Raw genomic sequence first — 27715 nt, 5'->3', positions numbered from 1 at the left:
TTTCCTCTCTATAGCCTACAGTCATTGACTGGGTGTACCAACATGGCGACAGCAAGTCCTTAATTAGTAGTCCATACGAAGCAGGCGTACCAAGATGGCCGTCCCCTCGGAGGAGGTTGTCGTCCGAAGCCGGAAGTGCACTGTGCTGTGTGCTGATCAATAAAGTACTTTGAGAAGCCAGCGGGTCTGCTGGGATGATGGCGGCGCCCACGGACTGAAGTAAGGAAATAATGAGAGGAGTCTCATCTGACCTGGAGAAGCCGCACATATGTGTGTAACGTGTGACTGTCGTGTGTGCTCGCTGTACATGGCTGCATGGGGGGTGTTTAGCATGTCCTTACCATGTCACCTCACACTACTTACATGGTGCAGGCTGGGGGGGCTGAGCATTAGGGGTGTACAGGGTTACATGCAATCACCAGCAATATGCCCAGGACTGACCAGTGTATGTGAGTCTGCCATTCATACCCCACTGTCATGTCCTCCGTCTGCTCCACATACCTGTAGCACACAGTATTCTGCGACGTTCATCCCTTCCATAGCAGGAAATACCTAATTCCTTTTTATACGTCTTTAGGGGGTTGTATCTGTGTGGATCCATTGTCATCAAAAATACCTGCCTGGTCCCCTCAAGGGCACACACACTGCACATTATATGTGTGTATCTCTCTCTGTGTATCTCTATCTATATATATATATATATATATATATATATTATGTTAGATCTCTCATTGGTCACTTTTGGGGACCTTAATCTGGTTGTCTATCATCATTATTAGCTATTTATATAGCGACACTAATTCCATACAGAGAACTTACTCACATCAGTCCCTGCCCCAATTGAAGCTTACAGTCTACATTCCCTAACACACACACACACACACACACACACACGCAGTGAGAGAGACTAAGGTCAATTTAATAGCAGCCAATTAACCTACCATTATGTTTTTGGAGTGTTGAGGAAACCGGAGCACCCGGAGGAAACCCACGCAAACACGGAGAGAACATACAAGCTCCACACAGATAAGACCATGGCCGGGAATCGAACTCACGACCTCAGTGCTGTGAGGCAGACGTGCTAACCTCTCTCTCCACATTCTTCCTGTTATGTGTCTAATGTACAGTATAGACCTGATTGGACAAACCTCACTATTTTCTGTGTGTTGTATGCTACTGTCTTATGCAAAGACAGTATACACATAAAAAACGGGCAAGAACAAAATTGATATATAGTGTGTTGGTTTATACACATGGGTTGTATGTGTCCCTTTTCTGTTTGTTATTGAATTGTTGTGTAGATTTGCTGAAGTATATTAAGCAGTGTGCACTTGTACATCTTATTTCACACATTCATAGACATCTTGTCTAGCAAGTGTTAAGTGTACCCTTTTGACCACTTTGTATGTGAGCCTTTTGTTTGAAATTAACCTGGTTTTCAATGACGCTGAACCAAAAAGCACAATTGTCGTGTAGTCTTTTATTGTGGAAAATATATATGTATATATGTGTGTGTGTGTATGTATATGTGTGTATATATATATATATATATATATATATCTATATCTCAATCTCAATTGCTGTGGAGCCAGTAACAACATTGAGAAACACAGAAAGACAATGTATCATTTTACTAGAAGACACCTGGGTCTTTTGTGTAGTCGCTGATTCCTAGTGACTTGATAGGTTGCACTATGACTACAGGTTCAATGGGTGCCCTTTTATGGTTGAATAATGTTTTATGAAGAATGTAGACTTACATTCACCATTGTTGGGTGAAGCAAGATTAGTGGCTTCTTTCCCACTCAACGTCATAAGGGTCCAATGTTCTTCACAACAAGACTTTTACTTGGAAGCAGTATTCCTGGTTATTCTTTACATTTCACGGATCTGCTTCACCTTAGTAAGAACACTGAAACAGACGTTCCTTTGGCTCCTTTGCTTCTCTAGTATAGAATGGCGCAAGTTTCTTATTCGCTGTTCTGAGATGGGTGTGAGCAGGAGGACCAATAAGAGTCTACGAGCTGCGTTCTTTCCACTTGTTATTGGTTATACAGAAACGTATGAGCCCCAGGAAATAAACTATTTCAGAGTGCAGTTACTGGGGCTCCACTTAGAAGAAGGAAAAGCTCGGTCAAAATGTAATGAGTAAATGGCAAGGCTGCCTTAATTTGTGCTACAAAACAAGAGAAGTTGAGAAGCCCTAGGAACAAGACTCAGAGCCAGGGAAGAGTATCAGGGAGTGCAGCAGCACTCTGATCAGAATAAAAAATAGAGATTTCAAAATCAAATTTCTGAAAAAAGGATAGCACATTGTTATAATAGAACTCTCTGGCAAATTCTTATCACAAAATCTTCCTACCCCGACTGACCGAACAGTGTTGGTTGCTCTTAATGTGTACCTGCCATGGAATGTTTGTTTTCCAGGCAGACATTCCTGGAGAAATGTCAAAAGGTCTGGGGCACCTGATGGATCGTCTACCTGTGCCATCCGTTTTTGTGCCCTGTGCTGCCAATATGGTCCTGAAAATTCATTGAAAGTTGTGGTCGGTTTGACCATCCACATCACAGGAGTGTTTGTTAACATTTTCTTCTGTTAAAGTGAGTGTCCACTCATGAGAAACCTAATGTTGTCCTATTCTTACAGAAATCACTTCCGATAGACTGCTGCATGCTGTCACCATATTGTCCTGAAGGAGGCGCTGTGCCACCAGGAACATGGAGGATGATGACTCCCTACACAGACTGGAGGGCAGTGATCCCTCTATCCAAGAAGGAGGATTAGTGGTGAAGAAGAAAAGTTTGAGCAGTGAGCAGCACGTGTTTAAAACGCCCGCTCCACGCTCCTCATTATTGGGCTTGGACCTGTTGGCTGCGCAGAAAAGGAAAGAGAGGGAAGAAAAAGAACGACAGGAAGGAGACAAAAAGGCTAAAGTTGGCTCTAGAGACTGGGAAGATCGAGAGAAGACCCCAGAGGGATCCGGTGACCGGATTAGCCGGGGAGGTCATGGAGACAGGTGGGCAGGCTCCGGTGTAAAGACCTGGAAGCGGCACATTTTTGGAGAGAGCTTTTAATTCTTTGTTGCCCTAAGTTGCTTTTGTGCTTTGACCATATGAAGTAATATTTATACTGTATTGTAGCATTTTTGGCTTATAGTGTTTTAATTGAGTATTTATGTCTCAGACATTACAGAACAGCACGGGTGGAGACACCGTCCTATACCGGTGGGGTAAACGAGGAGTTCCTGGCTCGGAGTCGCCAAAGAGAGCGGGAAAGGAGAGAGCACGGGGTCTATGCATCGTCAAAGGATGACCGTCAACGCCGGAAGGAGCGCAGCAGTCGAGACAGGGGTAACGGGAAACCTCAGAACTATTTAAAGTACTTCCACAAAAAACTTTTTAAGCCAACCGCAAACTTCCCTGCAACTAACAGATTAGCTGAACCATGGGGTCCACACGCCAGGGAGAATTCACACCTCTAAGGCCTGCAGCGGCTTACAGTCAGCTGGGAAGAGTTGCAGCTTCTACTGCACTATGTCCCGTCTCTAACACAATCCTGGTTGAGCAGCTCTGTACAGTCAATGCCTGTGTTATAAACTGACACTTCTCTAGCTCTTCTCTTGTGTGTCATTGCAGGAATATGTAGGGTTGTCTTCTCTCTGACATGAAACCCTCACAGTGCTGCTAGTTGGGGCAAGGAGGGAATGTTGGCTAAAACTGGATGGAATTCGCCTTTAAACCTGAGCAATAAAGACATTTTTGCTTAGCTTTGGAATCCTTGATTTCCTATAAATGTAACTTAATGACCAAGAGTGCTACAACAAATGATATCTATTACTTTTATCTTTTCGAAACCCCTTTCTGTTATTACCAATTTTCCTAAACTGGTTGCAGTCCACTGCGCATTAAGTGCCATTTGTTTACCATTTGTCAGATGATCGCAGCCGACGGAGCAGCCGGTCTGAGCGAGATAGGTCGGAACGGGACAGTGAATCGGAACGGAGTTCAAGGCGTAGTGAACCGGACAGTCCAAGGCACAAACCCAGAGGTACCGCAGCTCTGAGTGAACCAATCTTCTAGTCCTTCCGTTATTCTATAGTTCACCCTCACACAGTGAGGGGCCAGGTCACTGCCGTAGATGGTCTTTCTTACCTCTGTCCTGTTGTTCTAGACTCCTCAACACCCTCTCGCTCCAGCTGGGAGGAGGATGACAGCGGGTTTGGAGGTTCTCAGCGCTCCCAGTGGGAATCGCCTTCTCCAACGCCATCAAACAGAGACTCTGACCGGAGCCATCGCAGCGAGCGGGACAGTTCCCGGAGGGAAAGGTAATTACACCCTGGGTTGTGCGGCTTTTGTCAAACACATCCGTCTGCCTCAGGCCTAGCCAACCTGTGACGCTCCAGCTGTTTTGAAACTACAACCCCCAGCATGCTTTGCCAGCATAAAGCCAGTCTATAGCTGGCAGGGCATGCTGGGACTTGTAGTTTCACAACAGCTGGAGAGCCACAGGTTGGCCAGCCCTGGTCTACCTGGTTAGTGATGTGAATCATGTGCAACGAGAGACGTACCACTTATTACTTAACTGGAGGGGGATTCTTTGAAAGGAAATAAAGCAGAAAGTGTAAGTAAATTAACACCATGTTCTGTTTACAAAAAACCCCCCACAAAACTGGTTATAGGTTAGAGATAAAAATGTGACGTTTCATTTGTTTTTTTTTTTAGTTTTTAAAAGACAATTTATTTCCCTCCATTTTCTGCCTCTTTGATGGATTGTCTCAGAATTGCTATAATTGACCAAACATTAACTAGACAGCACTGTTTTGCCATAACCAGCAATGATTATCTATACGAGCTATAGCTTCTACTTGCCAGAGGTGATTCACTCCAGTAGCGCTCGCCCAGTCTATCTTCCCATCTGTGCGCAGTCAGTAACCAAGTCCTGTCCTCCGACATGTATCATTTCCTTGTATGTCTTCCATCACAGCAATGTACCCTGTAGTAGAATAAATACCAGGATGCTGAATATTAAGACCTTACACATATCTGACATGTCAGTGCATCGTAAACGGCTCAGTTTAGTTTAGTTTTGTAGCATTACTTGGTGTTTCTACACCAGCGGATTACAATTGGCAAGTTACCTCCGCTGATATGGCTGTTATGTCTATATTAGAAGATCAGGTTTAAATAGCCCAGAGGTAGAATGGAAAGTGTATTGATAATATTATTAATAAATTATATTATTGTCCGCACACAATATGACATGAAGTAATTCCCTGTAGCCCACACAGTCTATGTCCCCTGAGTCCTGACTGTCCCGTAGCTGAACGCTCAGTTGGCTTCTTACCTCAAGTCCCTCTTGTGTAGTAATGTCACAGTTTTACTCCCCCCTCCTCTTTCTGTTGTGGGGCTTTGGAAGTGTCTAATATGAAAGTGAAGTGAATGCTAGAACAATGACTTAATGTTCCATGTATATAGCATACAGCAGTCTATACGGCACTTTATAAAAAGTAGTAAAATATTCACAGTATTTCATACAGATGTCTATGTTCATATCTGCAATGGTTCGTATACAAGTAGCTTTGTGTAGTATTTTTTCCTTACCGTTCAGCTAAACTATAGGTACATCTGGCTTCATGACTGATTGCGGGCGTAGTGTCCTGGTGTCAGTACCCCTGGGCTTGTTTCCAGTCTGTAAAGAAAAATGCGGGAGAGATAATACAGCTCCGGGCTGCCTGCTTAGTTGTCCTGGCGTCTTTCTGTGGCTGGTGGAGTCGTGATGGTTTAAGCCAATTGTCTACACGTTCATGCGCCAGGTTGTGCCATGTGCTGGATTATATCACTTTGGCTGTGCCCGCTCCGTGTGTGCCATGCCTGCATGGACTGTGCCCACCCGTCTATAACCATTGCTATATTTGCATTACGTGGAAGGATAAAGTGAGAGATTCAAGGATTCACTGGTTTGTTTTATATTGACTCCGTTACACATTATACAGCCCTATTGGCACCGATAACATTGCTGTAACGTTTATTATCTTCATATCGGCAATAATCTCTGTACTTGGTGCTGGGACGTGGAGAGGATCCTATTGGGTATAGTAATATCCAGGTTCAGGGTATTTATTAATCAGGACATGGATTGTAAGGTAACTGTGAAGAGCAGCACTTGTGGACAGAACGTGGGATAACGGATACCTTTTGGATCTGGAAGGGAAACTTTAAACCCTTCAGTGATAACGGAGATATATTTGTTTTCGGACACCGCTTTGGATTTTAATGTGAAGGTTTAGCAAACGTCTTTGTTATAAGAGAACTGAAGGAGAATCTTTAGTATATCTTGCACTCGTATGCTCAGTTTTTATACCATACAGCAATTTGTTGTTACATAGTAACTCAGTATAGTGATTCCTTTATTCCTTATATCTATCTTTGTCTGCACCTGACCTCCTGGTTATGTTTTCGGTCTGGACAATTCCCCAATTGCAGGTCATTTGGAAGTAATAAAGGATAGTTCTATCTTTTTGTTGGCAGGACCCTGATCCTTGAGTAATTGAATGAGAAATATTTTTGTTGTTGCCAGGTAGCTCATCTGATGTCGGGTAGAAAGATTATTGGCTCAGTTTTTGAAAGATAGATTTTGAGATGTTGAGAGAGGACATCCCAGATGATATGTCGGAATGACAGTTAGTAACGCGGTAAAGATCTGCGGGTATTGGATACATTTCAGTATCGTCTGCATAGATGTGAGACTGGGATTGTTTATTAGCTTCCCAAGAAAGTGGTAGAGATTAGAGCAGATGACCTAGGACCAAGACACATAGTAAAGCCACCTGGTAGAGGAAGCGAAGCGGAGGTGGTTCCAGAGGAATTAACATTCTTCAACATCATCAACATTTATTTATATAGCGCCTGCAAATTCCGTAGCGCTTTACAATTGGGAACAAACATTAATAAGACAATACTGGGTAATACATACAGACAGAGAGGTAAGAGAACCCTGCTCGCAGGCTTACAATCTATAGGACAATGGGAGTTTGAAACACAAGGGCACGTGCTACATCATATTGCACACTGGACCAGCTAGAATGCAAAGGTAAAAGTATTGAGTGGGCTGTGTGTGTGGCAAAGTTGGTCAGAGGGTTGTTGTCTTGTGTTGGCTGTGTAGAGGGTGGTAATAGGGAGATTAAGATTGCGGTTGAGGAATATTATAAGCTTGCCTGAAGAGCTGGGTTTTCAGACAACGCTTGAAGGTTTGAAGACTAGAGGAAAGTCTTACTGTGTGAGGGAGGGAATTCCACAAAGTGGGTGCAGCCCGAAAAAAGTCCTGTAACCGAGAATGGGAGGAAGTGATGAGAGTGGAGGAGAGACGCAGATCTTGTGCAGAACGGAGGTGTCGAGTTGGGAGATATTTTGAGACAAGTGAGGAGATGTAGGTCGGTGCAATTTTGTTGACGGCCTTGTATGTTAGTAGAAGAATTTTATATTGGATTCGTTGAAATACAGGCAGCCAATGTAGAACGTTGAAGGGATTGGTTTGATAAATAAGATGAGCACTAGAATACGACCGTGTCCTGAAGACCTAAGGATTGTGTGTTTGAATGAGAAGTGAGTCATCTACATAGGGCAAGGAGAAGTAGGTGTGAATAGAGGCCGTTAGATTTAGCAGTAATCAAATCATTGACCACCTTAGTTAGTGCATTCTGTTTGGAGTATTGGGAATGAAAGCCTGACCGAAAAGGGTCCAATAGATGAAATAAAGAAAATAAACTTGCAGGGCGAGTGTAGTCAAGAACCCAAGAAGCTTGGTGGAGCGTTGGAGTTGAGAGATGGAACCTGTGAGTTGGGTCTGAATTAATTTTATTCAAAATAGGAGTAATGACCACATGCTTGAATATTGATGGAAAGGGAGATTACAAATGTTGGTTAAGGCTGAGATCGGCACAGGAGACAACGATTGCCTATTTTTTCCTACCACTCTACCGTGCACTTGTTCTCCTACAAATCGGTCAGAGACTTCAACTTCATATGTGGGATCAAATGAAGAGAAGAGTTCAGAGGGTGCAAGAAAGAAGTTGAGCAGGTTGTTGCTTGGGGAAGAGTATATTACGTCATGTCAGGTCGTCATTGCAGTAGGAAGCAAGATCTTGGGCAGTGGTGTTTGGAGGGGCTGGTGTGAGACGTCTGAAGACGTTGTACAAAGGTGAAAAGATGTTGAAGATTAATAGATCTGAAATCTCTGCATGTTGTAAGGAGCCTTGTGTGAGTGTAAAGGGGTTGAAGTTGGGCAGGAGAGATAGGGGGTGATCAGGCGACTGTCTCAGAGAGGGATAGGAGATGGGTAAGGTTAGAGAGAGTCATTTCTGAAGGAGAAGGTGGATACTCAGTTGGGATGTTGATGATGGTGGAGATGTCTGGATTACAGCAATGTGAAGAGAGAATGTTCTGAAAATGTGATTTATTATATACTTCAAAAGATGGGAACGTGAGTGATGGAAGAGGTGAAAGACTGTGCAGCGTAGGAGGCCCTGCTTCCAGGTCTGGAGGTGAGGGCACAGTGGAGATCACTGCGGTAGGGCAGTGTCTTATTGTATGAGCCATGTCTCTGTTGTTTCCAGATGGTCGAGGTTGTTAGAGGACAGATGGGTGAAGGTTAGTCTGATACAGACGGAGGGGGCATTCCTTAGAGCACATTTAAAGAATTGTGGGAGATATATTTGATGTTTGCTGGATTTCTATAGTGTCAGAACCAATGGGAGATTGAAGGTCTTATTTGGTGCAGATATGTTGAGGATATTGGGAGTTTGATACATGAGGGTAAGTGTTACATATTGCACATTGGTCTAGACAGACTGGCAAAGGTAAAAGTGCTTAGTGGGCCGTATGATCAGTCACACAGCAATGATGGTCAGAGGGATGTTGTCTTGTGTTAGCTGTGTAGAAGGTGGTAATAGGGTAACCTAGGGAGATTAAGATAGTGGTACAGGAATATTATAAGCTTGCCTGTAGAGGTGGGTTTTCAGAGAACGCTTGAAGGTTTGAAGGCTAGAGGAAAGTCTTACTGTGCGAGGGAGGGAATTCCATAAAGTTGGTGCAGCTTGAAAGAAGTCCTGTAACCGGGAATGGGAGGATGTGATGAGAGTGGAGTAGAGACGCAGATCTTGTGCAGAATGGAGGTGTTGAGTTGGGAGATATTTTGAGACAAGCGAGGAGATGTATGTTGATACAGTTTTGTTGACTGCCTTGTATGTTAGTAGAAGAATTTTATATTGGATTTGTTGAAATACAGGCAACCAATGTAGAGACGGACAGTGACTCAGCAGAGGAAGGATGATTTGCAAGGCAGCAAGCTTGTGGGGTGGGATTTATGGTCATGTTGTCAACAGAAGTAGAAATGTCAGATATGCTTCTGTTGGTAGGTGGGAATATTATTAACTCTGTTTTTGAAAGATTGGGTTTGGGTTTGAGTTGGCGAGAGGACATCCAAGATGAAATGGCAAGTAGACAGTCAGTAATTTGGCACAGCACAATTGGGAGATCAGGAGAGGACAGGTAAATTTGGGTATAAATGCATAGAGATGATACTGAAATCCAAAGGAGCTTTTTAGTTTTCCAAGAGAAGTGGTGTAGATAGAGAACAGCAGAGGACCTAGTACTGAGCCTTGTGGTCTCCAGCTGATAAAGTAAGCGGAGTGGAGGTTGTTCCAGAGAAATTAACGATTAGAAAGGTAGGATGAGAACCAGGTTGGGACAGTGTCTTGAAGACCTAGGGATTGTAGTGTTTGTATGAGAAGACCGTGGTTAGCAGTTCCAGATGCAGCAGAGAGATCCAGGAGAATTAGGAGAGAGTCATGGCCTTTAGCTGTGATCAAATCATTGACAACCTTGGTCAACGCAGTCTCTGAGGAGTGTTGAGAACGAAAGCCTGACTGAAGAGGAACTGATAGGTTGTTTGCAGAAAGGAAGCGTGTGAGGCAATTCTGTCTAGAAGCTTGGAGGGGCATGGGAGCTTAGAGATGGGGCGGTTACGAGATTACAGGTTTTACTTTGAGGTGAAGTAAGTACAGGAGACAGGGATCTACAGATTTGTGATGGTCAGGAGGTAGAGTAGGAAGATAAGAAGAGAGTTGAAACTTCCTCTTCATTTGTGGGATCAAATGAAGAGAGGGTGTCAGAGGATGTTTGGAATAAATTGAGCTGATTGCTTGTCGAGGGAGAGGATATCATTTTAAGTCGGCTCTTATCAATCTTGTCCTTGAAGATCCTGAGCACTGATAGTAGATGGAGGGTTTGGGGTGGGAGGGTTGAGAAGAGATTTAAATGTGTTAAAGAGGCGTTTGGGGTTAGAAGTCTGAGCACAGATGAGAGATTGGTAGTATGTTTGTTTAGCAGTGTCCAGAGCATTTCGATAGGAGCGGTAGATAGCAGTATATGCGCTGAAAACATTAGTGGTACAAGATTTACGCCAGTGACGTTCTGCTTTATGAGACACCTTAGTTGACATTGAAGTCGACGTGTAGTATGTAGAGTCGCTGGAGCCAACCAAAGGCTGTTGCTAGTGTTTGATGAAAATGAGACCCTGCCATATCGGGAGGAGAATGTACAAATTGGGGAGAGAAGGTGTTGGAGAGAGATGGAAAACTGTTGAAAATGAATAGTTCATATTCCTGCTGGTATGACCAGGCTTTGTAGAGTTTGACAGCAGAGATGTTAAGGAAGTGGGGAGAGCTTGTAGCTGATAAGGTGATGATCTGAGTGGGGGAAAGGCGTGTTAAGGAAATGAGAAACTGAGCATAGTCTAGAGAAAACAATATCGGGATAGTGGCCATCCCTATAAGTACAGGATTCTGTCCATTGACAGAGGCCGAAGGAGGAGGTTGGAGAGAGGAGGTTGGAAGCAGAATTGGAACGTGGATTAGCAATGGGGATGTTGAAATCGCCCATGGCGATGGTGGGGATGTCAGAAGATGAGAAGTGGGGGGGGGGGCATTGCAGAGAAACGTACAAGAAATTATTGGTGTGGTCCAAGGGGACAATGGTTCACAGCGAAACGCATACAGAATGTAGTTCAAAAGATGTGAACGTGAGTAATGGGACACTTGGTAGAACTGTGAATGTGCACTGTGGGGAGAGAAGTAGTCCAACCCCACCTCCTTGTCTGCCTTCAGGTCTGGGGGTGTGGGTGAGATGGAGGCCACCATGTGAAAAGGCTGCAGGTGAGGCAGTGTCTGATTGCATGAGCCATGTTTCTGTTGTTGGCAGAAGGTTGAGGTTTCTTGAGAGGAAGAGATCATGGATGGAGGTAAGTTTGTTACAAACAGAGCGTGCATTCCAGAGGGCACATTTAAAGGACTTTGGAAGAGACGGGGAGACAGGTGATGTGTTTGAGGTTTGCTGGATTTCTGTAGCCTTCAGATATAAGTGTGGGAGAAGTGAGGGGGACCTGGATTGGGTGATATATCACCAGCTAATAGCAGAGAGAAAGATGGGAAATATGATTGTAAAATGTGCAACCTTTTATCTTCTAGTGACAGGTGAGCCTGTTCCAGTTAGTGAATATAAATAGGAAAAACATTTCATGTGTGTTTAAATAATGAAGTAACGAAGGGGCACAAAGGTGTGTGTTACAGGACGGGTTAAGGATGATATAGTCCTAAAGATAATGCCATGAGAAGAGGGTAAGAAAAGCAATTTGTTATATATTGGGATTTTAGCGTAAAAGGCAAGAAATCTGAGGGAAATGAAAGAAATTAGTTGCAGTGTCCACTGCAGTTAGAGAAGTGCAGAGTCAGGTTAGAGCTGATGTAACTGATATCTGGATGTCTTCAATTATTGCTCAGTCTTTGTTCAGTTGTGTTGTTTAACTGTATTTTCTAAACACTTTGTGAGAAGGACACTTAGTGCAGAAAACACATCTGTCCCCCTAGACTAAATCTTAGGATATAGTGAGGCTGACTCCAGGACAAGTTACATCTATGCTAATTGGGTCACGTTAATGATCCTTCCGCAGGTCCACCTACGGAAACCTTGTTACGACTTTTACTTCCTCTAGATAGTTCTGACCCTAACTCTCTCGCAAATTACCGCCCCATCTCCCAGCTCCCGTGCCCCTCCAAGCTTCTCGAGAGAATTGCCTACACTCGCCTCACACACTTTCTTACAGCAAACAACCTATTGGATCCTCTTCAGTCAGGCTTTCACTCTCAACACTCCACAGAGACTGCGCTGACCAAGGTTGTCAATGATTTGATCACAGCAAAAAGTAAAAACCATTACTCTCTTCTAATTCTCCTGGATCTCTCTGCTGCATTTGACACTGTTGACCACTCTCTTCTCATACAAACGCTACAATCCCTAGGTCTTGAAGGCACTGTCCTATCCTGGTTCTCATCATACCTATCTAACCGCTCTTTCAGTGTTAATTTCTCTGGATCCACCTCTGCTCCGCTTCCTTTATCAGTTGGAGTACCACAAGGCTCAGTCCTAGGTCCTCTGCTACTCTCTATCTACACCACTTCTCTTGGAAAACTAATAAGCTCCTTTGGATTTCAGTATCATCTCTATGCGGATGATAAACAAATTTATCTATCCTCTCCTGATCTTTCACCATCTGTGTTGTCTCGCGTTACTGACTGTCTTTCTGCCATTTCATCTTGGATGTCCTCTCACCAACTCAAACTCAATCTTTCAAAAACTGAATTAATAATATTCCCACCCAAAAACAGAAGCTACCTGCCTGACATTTCTATTTCTGTTGACAACATGACCATAAATCCCACCCCGCAAGCTCGTTGCCTAGGTGTAATCCTTGACTCACAACTATCATTTATTCCCCACATCAATTCCATATCTAAATCATGTTACATACATCTAAAAAACATTTCCAGAATACGCACATATCTCAGAAAGACACTACAAAACCCTTAATTCATGCACTCATCATCTCCAGCATCGACTATTGCAATTCCCTCCTTACTGGTCTTCCCAAAGTCAGACTTGAACCCCTACAATCTATTATGCACGCAGCGGCTAGATTGATTTTCCTTGCTAACCGTTCTTCCTCTGCTGAGCCACTCTGTCAGTCTCTACATTGGTTGCCTGTATTTCAACAAATCCAATATAAAATTCTTCTACTAACATACAAGGCCATCAACAAAATTGCACCGACATACATTTCCTCACTTGTCTCGAAATATCTCCCAACTCGACACCTCTGTTCTGCACAAGATCTGTGTCTCATCCACTCTCATCACATCCTCCCATTCTCGGTTACAGGATTTTTTCCGGGCTGCACCCACTTTGTGGAATTCCCTCCCGCGCACAGTAAGACTTTCCTCTAGTCTTCAAGCGTTCACTGAAAACCCACCTCTTCAGACAAGGTTATGATATTCCTCAATCACCATCTTAATCTCCCTAGATTACCCTATTACCACCCTCTACACAGCTAACACAAGACAACAACCCTCTGACCAACATTGCCACACACACAGCCCACTCAATACTTTTACCTTTGCATTCTAGCTGGTCCAGTGTGCAATATGATGTAGCACATGCCCTTGTGTTTCAAACTCCCATTGTCCCATAGATTGTAAGCTTGCGAGCAGGGTCTCTTACCTCTCTGTCTGTCTGTATTACCCAGTATTGTCTTATTAATGTTTGTTCCCAATTGTAAAGCGCTACGGAATTTGCTGGCGCTATATAAATAAATGTTGATGATGATGATTGGTCAACCGATCAGAGAAGGGGGAGAGACTATTGGGGTTATTCAGGCTAGATGAGTGCCAGGCCAGTGTCCTAAAAAATAGTTCAATGATCAGCAACTTAACACAGGTTATAGCAAGATAACACATTTCTGTTACATACTTTTTAAAAGCACAGATGAGAAGTACAAACTAATGAGACAAGTTTCATATAAGGAGAAGATGTAAGTTGCTGTAGTTGATGCACATACCTGGGCATAAAAGAGATGAAAGATCTTGGTACCAGGCAACTGGAGAGTTCAGGATGTGGGATGATGAGACCTGCTGAGGGATGTGAGTGATCAGGAGGTGGGATGATGAGACCTGCTGAGGGATGTGAGTGATCAGGAGGTGGGATGATGAGACCTGCTGAGGGATGTGAGTGATCAGGAGGTGGGATGATGAGACCTGCTGAGGGATGTGAGTGATCAGGAGGTGGGATGATGAGACCTGCTGAGGATGTGAATGATCAGGAGGTGGGATGATGAGACCTGCTGAGGATGTGAGTGATCAGGAGGTGGGATGATGAGACCTGCTGAGGATGTGAGTGATCAGGAGGTGGGACGATGAGACCTGCTGAGGATGTGAGTGATCAGCAGGTTGAATGATGAGACCTGCTGAAGATGTGAGTGATCAGCAGGTTGAATGATGAGATCTGCTGAGGATGTGAGTGATCAATTCAGTATGCAGGGGCGCACGCAGGATTTTTAAGCAGCTCCATTTCGGCGGTACAATACAGCACCGAGTCGGACGCTTCTTTGACAGCGCCGTGGCTGCTGTATAGTACAGTGCCGCTATGTAGGGACACTGTTCTTCGCGGAGGGGTTCCTGGAGAACCAGAAACCTCCCCTACGTGCGCCCCTGGTATGAGACTCATATTGACATATATATGTGGGTTTTTAGGGTTTTATTTTGATTGCTGTATACAGTGAGAAGTGACATTTATCCAGACGCATTGAATATAGATTGACTAATTGACCTCCAACTATTCCAAAATACCATTCTATGGGATAACAGAATTCATACAAGTGTATTCCACCCCAACTATACTGTACGCAGGTCAGTGAGAGTCCGATACACAGACGACACTCCTCTCCCCACTCCTTCCTACAAATTCAATGAGTGGGCCTCTGAAAGACGCCATCTTGGATCCACGCCACGTCTGTCCATGGGAAAAGGTGAGCAAATGGGAAGTAATGTTTGTTGTTTTTGTTGTTCTTTGGTTAGCAGTTTTTAAATAGAAGGTTTTTTTAAAAAAATGTTTCATAAAAATATTAATTTAACAAGTGTAAGCGCACAGGGTCGCCTATTGGGGTAATTTGGCGATAGCAAGGATGGGAAATGATGAACACTTGGTGAGCAGACATAGGTGATCACTTTAAGGTCCAGGAGTGGATAGAGGGAATGAGCATTGGGGTACAGGCCTCTATGGTGATACTATACTCATACAGGAATGGGTGATGGGGATCTGCACTGACGGGTAGGGATGAGTATTGGAAGATTGGCACGGGGGCAGCAATGACTTATGAGCACTTGGGTTGCAGACATGGGTATCTGGAATGAGCAATAAGAGTTTGGAGATGGGTGGTAAGAATGAACATTGGGGCAGGTGGTGAGTATTGAAGATGACATGGGAGCAGGGATGTGAGGATGGGCATTTGTGGGGAGACTGCTTGGGGTGCCTCTGGAGGGGAGCACTAGGGGATAAGACCTTGGGTAGTAATGAGGGTTATTGGTGGTTGCCTAGATGCCCGTCCTTTACATCAGATATTTTGCAGGGAAACAGGACGGTGAAGAAGATGGGATTCGTTTCATGTCGGAGGAAGACCAAAGGCAATGGGAAGAGGACCAGCGGGTGAGTAGTGGTCTTCACCTGCCCACCTTATATAATACGTGTCATGTTCTGTCTGTGAAATATATATATCCTCTACTTCTCCAGCAAGCAGACAGAGACTGGTACATGATGGACGAAGGTTTCGATGAGGCTCACAACGCCTTGAGCGCCACCTCGGAGGATTATATCCGCAAGAGGGAACAGCAGCGGCAGAAGCAGACCCAGAAGAGAGTTTCTGCACAGAGGCGACAGATCAATGAGGTAACAGCTGTGGATTGGCTGATGACCCCAACAAAAGGTCTTGTGAGATCCTGTCTTCCTCTCCTGTACTGTACATACAGCAGTGCATCACTTGAGGTTCTCCGTCCTCTGTCGGGCTTTGATAGCGGCAGTGTCTGACCACCTGATCGTAGCCCCCAGGTCTTATCACGCCCATGTCCTTCCCCAATACAGACTGATCCTTTTTTCCTGCAGGATAACGAGCGTTGGGAAACAAATCGCATGTTGACCAGTGGGGTGGTCCAGAGGTTGGAAGTGGATGAGGATTTTGAGGAGGACAACGCTGCCAAAGTGCATCTGCTGGTCCATAATTTGGTGCCCCCATTTCTGGATGGACGCATTGTGTTTACTAAGCAGGTATGGATGTGTTTGATATATGGAAGAGAGGTGCAGCGATACGAATAGGGAGACAGAAAGGTCACGGCAATGGAGTTCATGGTGGACTGGAGGGTGGAGAAACAAAGGACAGAAGCTCTGGATAAGATGAAATGTGATAGAGATATGAGGGAGGGAGTCGCATGACCGGGGAAAGGTGCCCTACTGTGGCGAGAGAGAAATATATAACCTCCTATTGTGTAGTAAAGAGACGACAAGTGAACTAATTTAACTGGTGTAGACTACAGGTTGGTTTAACGTGTTTAATTCCTTTCCATTGTCACCCTGCGTATTACAGCCTGAACCCATAATTCCAGTTCGTGACCCAACCTCCGATATGGCGATAATCTCTCGCAAAGGCAGCCAGCTGGTGCGCAAACACCGCGAGCAGAAAGAGCGCAAGAAGGTAACGTGTCACCGGTTGTGCGGTAGGACTGTGATTGTATATCTGGTTGTGTAGTTTCTCAGGCGGTTTCCAGGCTTATTCTGAGTGTCCTCTGTTTGCCTGTAACACGGAGTCTCATTTTGTTTTTTGTTTTTTTAGGCTCAGCACAAACACTGGGAATTGGCTGGAACGAAACTCGGAGATATTATGGGCATCAAAAAGCAGGAGGAGGAGACGGATAAACCGCCGGCTGAGGACGGCACCGTGGATTACAAGTATGTATGTTCAGGATAAAGAGGAGTCATGTAGTAAAGGAACAAACACACTTGGTTACAAGAATAGGTCTCATACATGTGTGGTGTTTTGGGGAGTGTTGGGGTTTGTATTTGTGGCCTCTGATTTGTGTTGTGCTGTCATAGGACAGAACAGAAGTTTGCAGACCACATGCGGGAGCGCAGCGAGGCCAGTAGCGAGTTTTCCCGGAAGAAGACCTTGATGGAGCAGAGGCAGTACCTGCCCATATTTGCTGTCCAGCAGGAACTGCTTACCATCATCAGGTAATGAGCCGGCAGCGTGCGGTCAGTATTGTCCGGTATTTCTGCCACGTACTCATCGTCCCTCTTCTCGCCTTCAGAGATAACAGCATAGTCATAGTGGTGGGCGAAACCGGCAGCGGCAAGACGACGCAGCTGACCCAGTATCTACACGAGGACGGGTACACGGACTACGGCATGATCGCCTGCACACAGCCGCGTAGAGTGGCCGCCATGTCCGTGGCGAAACGCGTGAGTGAAGAGATGCAAGTGAGCCTGGGAGAGGAGGTTGGCTACGCCATTCGATTTGAGGACTGCACGTCGGAGAAAACTCTAATTAAATATATGACGGATGGGATCCTCTTGCGAGAATCTCTGCGCGAGGCCGACCTTGACCACTATAGCGCTGTTATTATGGATGAAGCTCACGAGCGCTCGTTGAACACAGACGTGCTGTTTGGGCTCCTGCGCGAGGTACGGACCCGGGTAACTGCATTAATCTCGCTCTGTTCTCCCACCAGCCAAACGCTGTTAAATGTGGCTCTGTCTTCCAGGTTGTCACACGACGGTCTGATCTGAAACTGATCGTTACCTCCGCCACCATGGACTCCGAGAAATTTGCATCTTTCTTCGGTAACGTTCCCATTTTCCATATCCCTGGCCGGACCTTCCCTGTGGATATCCTGTTCAGCAAGGTGAGCTTTTACCTCCATCAGGTTCTGTATGAGCACTTGGTGTAGTATGCTAACAAGGAAAAGGGGAAGTGTTGCCCATAGCAACCAATCAGATTCTAACTATCCTTTCCTAGAATGTACCTGACAAATGATAGCTAGCATCCGATTGGTTGCTTTGGGCGACGCCTCCACTTTTCCTCTTTAGAACATTTAGTGAATATACCCCTATGACTGTAAAGCTCCGTATCAAAGACATCTATTCATTCATGTAATTGACAAATGGGTAACTTTGCGGTCTCATCATTTGCTGACTAATAAAGGAAATTCTCTAGTGAGCAGGATATGTAAAATACAACTAACGGCTTTTTGTTAATTACATATAAAAATGACCAAAATTGGATTAGAAAGGTTTTCACCCCTCTTGTTGGTAGAAGCATCTCTCGGTGAGTGTATTAGGGTCAGTCTACCAGCTGTGCAGACCTGGACCTGCAGTCTTCACCCGTTGCGTCCTATTAGGCTGGGTGGGGACATTGACAAGTAGCAATTTACAAATCATTCTGGGGATGCTCAGTGGGACTGAGGTCTGGGGTTTGATTCTGGGACATTGAGGTTTTTTTCTTTTTGTATTTAAGCTGCACTCTTGTCCTGGGTCTCCTGCAGACGGCAACAAGAATGATCTGTATCTTGCTACATCCACTTTGCCCTCTGTTTAGACAGGTGTTCCTGCCCCTGAAGCAGAGGATTATCTCCATGTTATGCTCCCATCGCAGTGCTATGTATGGGTAGTGTGTTTGGGGTGATCCGCAGTGTTTGTCTTGCACCGAACTTGACGTCTAGTTCTGAAGCCAACAAGCTAAATCTTGGTCTCATCAGCATCTTCCTGCGCTTGGTATATAGGTCTCCCAAATGATTTCTTGGGAAGTCTGCACATGATTTAATGTGAGCTTCTAGAACAGTGGGTTTATTTTTAGTGGTTGGGGGATACTTTTTGTTAAGGTGTAGTGCTTGCACCCATAGCGTGAATGTATAATGTAAAAACTGGTTCGGATCCAGGGGTCCAGGAGACTCAGACTTCCAGACTGTGAGGCTGCAGCACTAACATCAGCTCCACTAGAACTCTACTGACCCCTGCAGGAGCACTGTGTCTGCGAGGGCCCAGGGGTGATAGGCTATGAGAGCGGGAGGCCCTCACTTCTGGAAGGGGCACATCTTTTTGCAATCCCAGGAGGCAGCGTGTTCCATCGAAGCTTGAAGAGCTCTGGTTGTTGGCTCCAAACTTTGGCATAAGTGCTTTCAGGTGCTCATGGAGGAGTCTGGTGGTGAATAACCCTTGTACACCTGGGGCACCATGTTGGTAACAGTAGGAGCATCCAGTACAGACTTGTCACTGTCAGGCAGTGAAACCACATAGTGTCGTAGTAAGCCCATCCTGTCAGTCACCCATCGCCTCTTGGTACTTCTAGCATGGATGATCCATTTAGGAAGACGACCTCTCTAGCCATATTCACTGTTGTGCCATATTGTCTCTATTTCTCTGTGATGTGCTATGTATAGATTTCCCCTGGTTGGTGCTTTACAATCACGTATTCTCAGATTTGCTTTGAATGTTCTTTGAGCTCCAGGATGAAACTGTTTTGGAACCTCTGACACTTTAATTGTACCCGTATTATTATGCGATCTTTGAAGACGACCTCTGTAGATGACCTCGGTTTGTTTTGGTGACTCTTGGGCAAAAGTTATTGGTTATTGTCTTGTTTTTTATTTATACTTAAGAAAAAATCTGTCTCTCTTGGTGTTTGTTTTATTTAATATTACAGTGTATTTTGTTTAGATCAATTTTTAAATATTTCTGAATAACCTTTTTCAATCCGTGATGTATAAAGATAAAGTGACAAAAGGGTGAATGTGTTTTGTAGTCCAGTCTTTTCTAATCATCAGTGTGTTGGGAGCGGCCTCAGGACTGATCTCTGGCACTATTGGGGCTCCGGTGTCTCTTTACATGAATTCTGATTGGTTGGGGGATATTACTGCATCCAACCAAGTTCCTGGATGACTGACAGGAAGTGGTTTATAAACTTCAAGCTGCTGCTTTATCCATGTTACCGTTTCCCTCCCTAAACCCTGCAGACACCCCAGGAGGATTACGTGGAAGCTGCTGTGAAACAGGCCCTGCAAATCCATCTATCTGGAGCTGCCGGAGACATCCTAATCTTCATGCCCGGTCAGGAGGACATTGAGGTAAGCGCCCTCTACTTCCTCATAGCGGGTTACATTCTCCTCCCTTTTCCCAGATGATCGCTAATTAATTCTCCCATCGCCTCCAGGTGACATCGGATCAGATTATCGAGCGTCTGGAAGAGCTTGAGAGCGCTCCGGCCTTGGCGGTGTTACCCATCTACTCCCAGCTGCCCTCAGACCTGCAGGCCAAAATCTTTCAGAAGGTGGGTGAGGGTTTGACACCCGGGCATCACGGGTACTGAAGCTGTGATACTCCATGGGATATAGTTCTGAGTAGATGCCCCTAGTTCCTCTCTTCATTCTCTGTCTCCCTGTGTAGGCTCCGGACGGGGTGAGGAAATGCATAGTGGCCACAAATATTGCAGAGACCTCGCTGACCGTGGATGGTATAATGTTTGTCGTGGATTCTGGATACTGTAAGTTGAAGGTGAGTATCTGACCTCCAGACACACCTGTTGGACTCTTATCTCCATTTACATATGTAACCATAATGCTATTTCTCTCCTGCATAGGTGTTTAATCCACGCATTGGTATGGATGCTTTACAGATATACCCCATCAGCCAGGCCAATGCCAACCAGCGTTCTGGCAGAGCTGGCAGAACAGGCCCTGGGCAATGCTTCAGGTGAGTCCCTTCCTGCTGAAACAGCTGTTCTTTGTTTCTCGGACATGCTGGAGCTGCACCTACAAACCTTGTGTGTCTCCGACAGGCTCTACACCCAGAGCGCCTACAAGAACGAGCTGCTCTGCACTACAGTCCCTGAAATCCAACGCACCAACCTCTCTAACGTGGTCCTGCTGCTGAAGTCTCTGGGCGTTCAGGATCTTCTTCTCTTCCACTTTATGGACCCTCCTCCAGAAGACAACATGCTGAATTCCATGTACCAGCTGTGGATTCTGGGGGCTCTGGATAACACTGGTAATAGGTCATGTTTGACTCTTCCATATTGAATTGTCCGTGTTGCCGTATTGTCCACAAAAGTTTCAGATTATCTTCCCCCTGGAGCACACCACCAATTTATTGAGGATTTCTCTGCATGGCTCCCTCACTTCTTATCTTCAGACATCCCCACCATCATCATGGGTGATTTCAACATCCCCATTGATAACCCACGTTCCAAAGCTGCTTCCAAACTACTCCCTCTAACCTCCTCACTTGACCTCTCCCAGTGGATTGAATCATCTACTCCTCAGGATGGCCACTGCCTTGATCTTGTTTTCTCTAGACTATGCAGTTTCTGATTTTCCCATCATCCCCTTACAGCTACACAATCACCCCCACTGCTCTAACCTCTCTACTGTCTAACTCTACCAAACCTCCTCATACCCGCAGAAATCTTAATTCCATTATTCTTCAACAATTTTCCACCTCTCTCCAACATCTTCTCTCTCCTATCTCTACATTCTCCTCCCTTGAGATGGCAGTACCTCATTTTCACCAAACCTTAGCAATGGCCCTTGATCAAGTGGCTCCAGCGACACTACATACTACACGTCGACTTCGATGTCAGCCGTGGCACACTACAGCAACGCAAAAACTTCCCCGCAAAGCAGAATGTCACTGGCGTAAATCTCGCACCTCTAATGACTTCTTCACATATACTTCTGTCTACCGCTCCTATTGAAATGCTCTGAACACTGCAAAACAAACATACTTCCAATCTCTCATCTATGCTCAGGCTTCTAACCCCAAACGCCTTTTCAATACGTTTAAATCTCTTCTCAATCCTCCTACCCCGAACCCTCCGTCTACTATCAGTGCCCAGTATCTTGATTCCCACTTCAAGGACAAGATTGACAAGATCAGACTAGAAATGGTATCCTCTTCCTTGACAAGCCATCAGCTCAATTCCTTCCCACTACCCTCTGACACCCTCTCTTCATTTGACCCCACAAATGAAGAGGAAATTTCTACGCTCTTCTTATCTTCCTACTCTACCTCCTGTCCTCTTGATCCTATTCCCTCGCAAATTGGTAGATCCCTGTCTCCTGTGCTCATTTCACCTCTAACTCAAATCTGTAATCTCTCGCTCTCTACTGGCATCTTTCCATCACTATACAAGCATGCAGTGATTACTCCTATTCTTAAAAACAAGATTCCGACCCAAACTCTCAGCTGCCGTGCCCCTCCAAGCTTCTAGAGAGACTTGCCTACACTCGCCTCACACGCTTCCTTTCCGCAAACAACTTGTTGGATCCTCTTCAGTCTGGCTTTCGTTCTCAACACTCCACAGAGACTGCGTTGACCAAGGTTGTCAATGACCTGATCACTGCTAAGACTGAACGCCATTACTCTCTCCTAATTCTCCTGGATCTCTCGCGATCTTTACCGCTTCTCTTGGAAATCTAATAAGTTCCTTTGGATTTCAGCATCATCTCTATGTGGATGATACCCAAATCTATCTATCCTCTCCTGATCTCTTGACATCTGTGTTGTCCCGTGTAACTGACTGTTACATCATCTCCCGCATTGACTATTGCAATTCCCTCCTTACTGGTCTTCCCCAAAACAGACTCAAACCCCTACAATCTATTTTGCAAGCTGCGGAAAGACTGATTTTCCTTGCAAATCGTTATTCCTCTGTTGAATCACTCTGTATGTCTCTACACTGGCTGCCTGTCTTCTACCGAACCCAACAAAAAATACTTTTACTAACCCACAAAGCTGCACCAACATACATCTTCTCTCTTGTCTCAAAATATCTCCCAACTCAGCAACTCCGTTCTGCACAAGATCTGCGTCTCTCATCCCCCCTCATTACATCCTCCCATTCCCGATTTACAGGACATTTTTCGGGCTGCACCCACTCTATGGAATTCTCTCCCTCGCACAGTAAGACTCTCCTCTGGGCTACAAACTTTCAAGCATTCTCTGAAAACCCACCTCTACAGACAAGCTTATAATATTCCTTAACCACCCTCTTAACCTCACTACCTTTAGCCTGTTACACAATTTCACTCAAGACAACTACCCCCTGACCAACATTGTTGTGTGACAGGATCATTTAGCTTATGAGTCACTTTTACCTTTACAGCCTGGCTGGACCGAAATGCAAAATGTAGACTTAACCTCATGTGTCAATCTCCCATTGTCCTATAGATTGTAAGCTTGCGATCAGGGTCTTCTCACCTCTTTGTCTGTTTTACCCAGTTTGTTTATTAGTTTACTATGTTTGTCCCCAATTGAAGAGCTACGGAATATGATGGCGCTATATAAATAAATGATGTTGATGATTATCTTGGTAACGTTTTGTGTGACCAATTTACCAGGTTCTCTGACTTCCACTGGCCGTCTCATGGTTGAGTTCCCTCTGGATCCGGCGCTCTCTAAGATGTTGATTGTGTCTTGTGATATGGGGTGCAGCTCCGAAATCCTTATTGTGGTGTCCATGTTGTCCGTGCCAGCAATATTCTACCGACCAAAGGTATTGTGACTTGCAACGTCGGACCGGGGGATCTATATTGGTTGGATAAAGTGTTTTTTATTCAAATTTTAGATAAAAATTTAGTACATGCGCTAAGTTAAATTTTGCTTGCTGATCTCTGCTTCCAGGGACGGGAGGAGGAGAGCGACCAAGTCCGAGAGAAATTTGCGATCCCGGAAAGTGACCACTTGACTTATTTAAACGTCTTTCTTCAGTGGAAGAACAATAACTATTCGAACGGCTGGTGCAACCAGCACTTTATCCACGCCAAGGCAATGCGAAAGGTGCGTTTGGCTCTTTGTCTGGCACGTGGGTGGTCTCGGGGGAGATACGGCTGTGGTGCCCCCCATGTTGTACAGTTACATTTCCTGTGACCTCGTCTTTTCTCACGTCAGGTCCGTGAAGTTCGGGCGCAGCTGAAGGACATCATGGTGGCTCAGCGAATGTCTCTGTCCTCCTGCGGATCAGACTGGGATGTTGTTCGTAAATGCATCTGTGCAGCTTATTTTCACCAAGCCGCCAGGCTAAAGGTTGGTGCCAGGGTGAATCTGGAGAGTACAGAGAAGCTGGGGTTGGTGAATACGTCTCTAATGGCAGATTGTCCGCACACGTCACTGACGTCTTTCTTTCCGCAGGGAATTGGCGAATATGTAAATGTACGGACGGGGATGCCTTGCCACCTGCATCCGACCAGCTCCCTGTTCGGGATGGGGTACACCCCAGATTATATTGTGTACCACGAACTGGTGATGACGACCAAGGTAAGTGGTCATTGTGTGCGATGTGAACGCTCTGTATTTCTGGAGCACATATTAACGTGGTGTAATAAGGACGGTCTCCCGTTGAGCTGCTGTAAAACCGTTACCGTACATCCGCTCTGTTGTGGTTGTAGTAGCTGCCGTCAGGGAACAATGATCAAACCTACACGAACAGAACAGGTTGATATAATGGTTTCCTTTTCTTTAAAATAAGAATATTTAGTATAGCACAGTTTTGTGCTGGATTATGTCTGATCAAGAACAGAAGATCTTTAATGAGTGAGAATTTTGTTCCATTGAACTCTGTGAAAACACATAATAAGAGAAATGTCATCATCTCCCCTAATAATTCTATAGCCAGATTACGGGGGCAATTTTATATATAATGTGGAAACCAGTAGGGTCCCGGTCCCAGGCTGGGGGGCATCAAATGGTCCCGGCTTAGTGGACGTACAGACCCCTCTCCATTTATAACTTTAATAATAATTCAGCAACTGCGCTGTAACCCGCCCGATCCAAAGTGGAAGAGAGACCTAGGGGTATATTTACTTAACTGTGGAGATGTTGCCTATAGCAACCAATCAGATTCTAGCTGTCATTTTGTAGAATATACTGAATAAGTAACTAGAATCTGATTGGTTGCTATAGGCAACATCTGCACTTTTTCAAACCCGCAGGTTAGTAAATATACCCCTAGGGAGTAAAGAACAGCAACCATTGTATAGAACAGACCTAACAAGCTGGGACTTGTAGTTCCACAAGAGCTGGAGAGCCAGATTGCACAAGTACTATTGGACAACTTGTGACTGGGCCGTGGGCACACAGGGCAGTGACCTACCTGCCCTATAGTAATAAAGGCCTAATGGGACTGTCCACAGTAATAAAATACTTTGAGGGGAAAAAAGCACCCCCCCAAAAAATAGAATTAAACTAATTTAAACAATATAGTGTTTGTGTGTGTGGACAATTCACACAGTCTCACATATATATTTGTCCCTTTTAAGTAAGACTATAGTGGGTTTGTCACCATGTTTACACCAGTTAATTTTGCTGCAATGTCGTACTTTAATATTATTGTACCAAAGAGCTGTCTGAGGATCAGGTCTTCGTTTTCATTTGTAACGTTAGTAATTATATCAAGGAAATTGAGCGGGTAAGACTTTGACATTAAAGTTGAACGCAGAACTAATAACTATGTTGTACAACTGCACTGCTTTGTTTTCTCTGAATACAAGCTTTCCACTCAAAATTCCATTCAAAAGTTGCTCACTTCATGTTGTCATATAGCTGTGAAAATCCATCCCACATCACTTACTGATTTTAAACAATTCTAACTATTGGGTGTAAAATTGTACAAAGTAACCATGGCCCCCTTTCCTTATCTGTGGGGGTGCCTCTCTTGGGGACCCAAATAATGTGTTTTAGTCAAGTTTTAAATAACGTTTTTATGTTTCCGGTTTTGTTCCACTTTAAAGCTACAATTGACATTGTGATTCTCTGCTATTACCACTAGGTGGCAGCAATTTAAATGCTAAGAATGATCAGAATTTACATCTCTGATGTGTTGGCTTCTTGTGTCTCTGGCCCAAGTCAGTTATGTAATTTTTTATTCTTATTTTACACGTTTTAGATTTCATCCTTGTTTATTTTATAACTTTATGTAGATAGGATACATCGGCTTTATCTATAAAAGTCTGCACTGTATTGGTCATATTATAGGTGTCTTAATCCTTACACCCACTGTATGGCAGCTTTGTGCAGCGCTGTGGCCTAAGCTCTCACTATTATAAACACCAATATTCTTGTCTGTCAATGTGCATGAGATCACTGACTGTATATTCTGCCGCCTGTAGGAATACATGCAATGTGTCACATCGGTGGATGGCGAGTGGTTGGCGGAACTAGGCCCCATGTTCTACAGCATCAAACATGCCGGCAAGTCCAGACAGGTGAGTAAGGGGAGGGCAGCTGGTCCATGTAAGTCTCCTGCACGGAGCCCAGGTGTAACATTGTCTGTTCTGGTCTTTAGGAGAACAGACGGAGGGCGAAGGAGGAGGTGTCTGCGATGGAGGAGGAGATGATGATGGCCGAGGAACAGCTGCGCTCAAGGAGAGAAGAGCAGGATAGGAAGAGTACACTCGGCAGCTCGAGGTGCGTCCCGGCATTCACGTCACTGTCTTGTAATAACTTCCGTCAATGCTGCATCTCATCTCTGCTGTAGACTGGAACCATTGGTCACTTTATTACACGAGCAAGGTTTTACTTTTAAGCACACGTCTGTCCAACTTACAGTGTACCTGTCCCTTGCACAAAGTGGAGGCAGATATTATATTAGGTAATGAGAATACAGCCGTATTGGTCATTGTGAACTAGTGACAGGAGGGACAATGCACCAGGAACTGGTTAATCAGTGACGCAGTGTAAGACACATACAGTTGGCCAGGATGAGAATTGATGTTCTTGCAGACATCTTTATATATGCCACTGATTCACCACTTGACCTGGTCAGTATTTCTGTCCTCATAATGAATAGGGGGAAGAATGTTAACTGTGATAGGTACTTTTTGTTGGACATACGTGAAATACATATGCTGCATTGATGATAGATGTGTCTTGCAAATATGAAGACCTTTAATGGCAAAACTAGAATGTCCTAGAGATGGCAACCAGTGAGGAACCATTTTTATGTAGTCATAAGCTGGGGACACCCCCCTTATGTCGGATGATTGGCCCCAAACGATCCCTATTATAATTGAAATTGATTGGAACTTAACTGAGCTTGTTTGGGGTCAGAAGATCAATATTGGGCTGTTTGTGTTATAATCTCTGTTGTCCTAACGGAAGGATCTCCTCCAATTTGGTCATCTAAGTGTGTGGGAAGCATTAGAGTTCTCCAGGTGTTGTGCAACTACAAACCCAGCATGCTTTGCAAGCCAATAGCAATGAGACTAGCTGGCAAGGCATGATGGGACTTGTAGTTTCACAACACCTGCAGAGCCACAGGTTGTCCGGGGCTGCATTAGCGATTTACCTTTGCTGTACAACCTCCAATCTTGTGTGTCTTGTGTCTCCTCAGGTCTGTAAAGATTTACACACCAGGAAGGAAGGAACACACAGAGCCCGGTACCCCCCGCCGTACCCCTGCTCGGTTCGGTCTGTGATCACATGTCTATATTCCATCCTCCACCCCCCTGACCTGTCCTGGCTGCTTGGAAAGACTTCTCTCTAGTATGGAGACATTTGTGGGACTCTGGCTCTTGCTCGGGGAAGGGACGGAGGGATTCATACTATTTTATTGTAAAGTGGAATAATGTTATTTTTAAGCAATAATGTATCTTTTGTTTTGATTGTGTCAAGATGTGGAACGTTTATTTTTACATAACATTACCCTAAGAATACCCAGGCTCGGAGTAGTTATTAGATGCTCAGTCTGCTCTAGCAGATCCCTCGTGTAATAGACGCACGTGATACAACATGCGGG

General features: G+C 44.8%; 1 protein-coding gene across 2 annotated transcripts; it reads left to right on the top strand.

Annotated features, from left to right (window-relative positions):
* Window positions 1-51: 51 nt before the first annotated feature.
* DHX38 (DEAH-box helicase 38) lies at window positions 52-27632 on the top strand. Of its 2 annotated transcripts, none has more exons than XM_075189123.1 (26): window positions 52-219; window positions 2648-3017; window positions 3185-3351; window positions 3935-4048; window positions 4172-4325; window positions 14793-14911; window positions 15512-15588; window positions 15673-15828; window positions 16042-16203; window positions 16520-16627; window positions 16766-16881; window positions 17026-17163; window positions 17241-17613; window positions 17694-17834; window positions 19941-20051; window positions 20138-20254; window positions 20371-20478; window positions 20564-20676; window positions 20762-20970; window positions 23322-23476; window positions 23605-23760; window positions 23872-24006; window positions 24112-24237; window positions 26088-26183; window positions 26264-26385; window positions 27311-27632. In XM_075189123.1, exons 2-26 carry the CDS (start codon window positions 2719-2721, stop codon window positions 27393-27395), a joined length of 3657 nt encoding a protein of 1218 aa, XP_075045224.1. In that variant the 5' UTR covers window positions 52-219; window positions 2648-2718; the 3' UTR covers window positions 27396-27632. The 2 variants fall into 2 exon arrangements, with proteins under 2 accessions (XP_075045224.1, XP_075045225.1); XM_075189124.1 differs by having other exon boundaries at window positions 52-270.
* Window positions 27633-27715: the final 83 nt, after the last annotated feature.

This window comes from Mixophyes fleayi, chromosome 10 (genome assembly GCF_038048845.1).
Source record: "Mixophyes fleayi isolate aMixFle1 chromosome 10, aMixFle1.hap1, whole genome shotgun sequence".
NCBI lineage: Eukaryota > Metazoa > Chordata > Amphibia > Anura > Limnodynastidae > Mixophyes > Mixophyes fleayi.
This window is presented reverse-complemented; position numbering and strand designations above follow the sequence as displayed.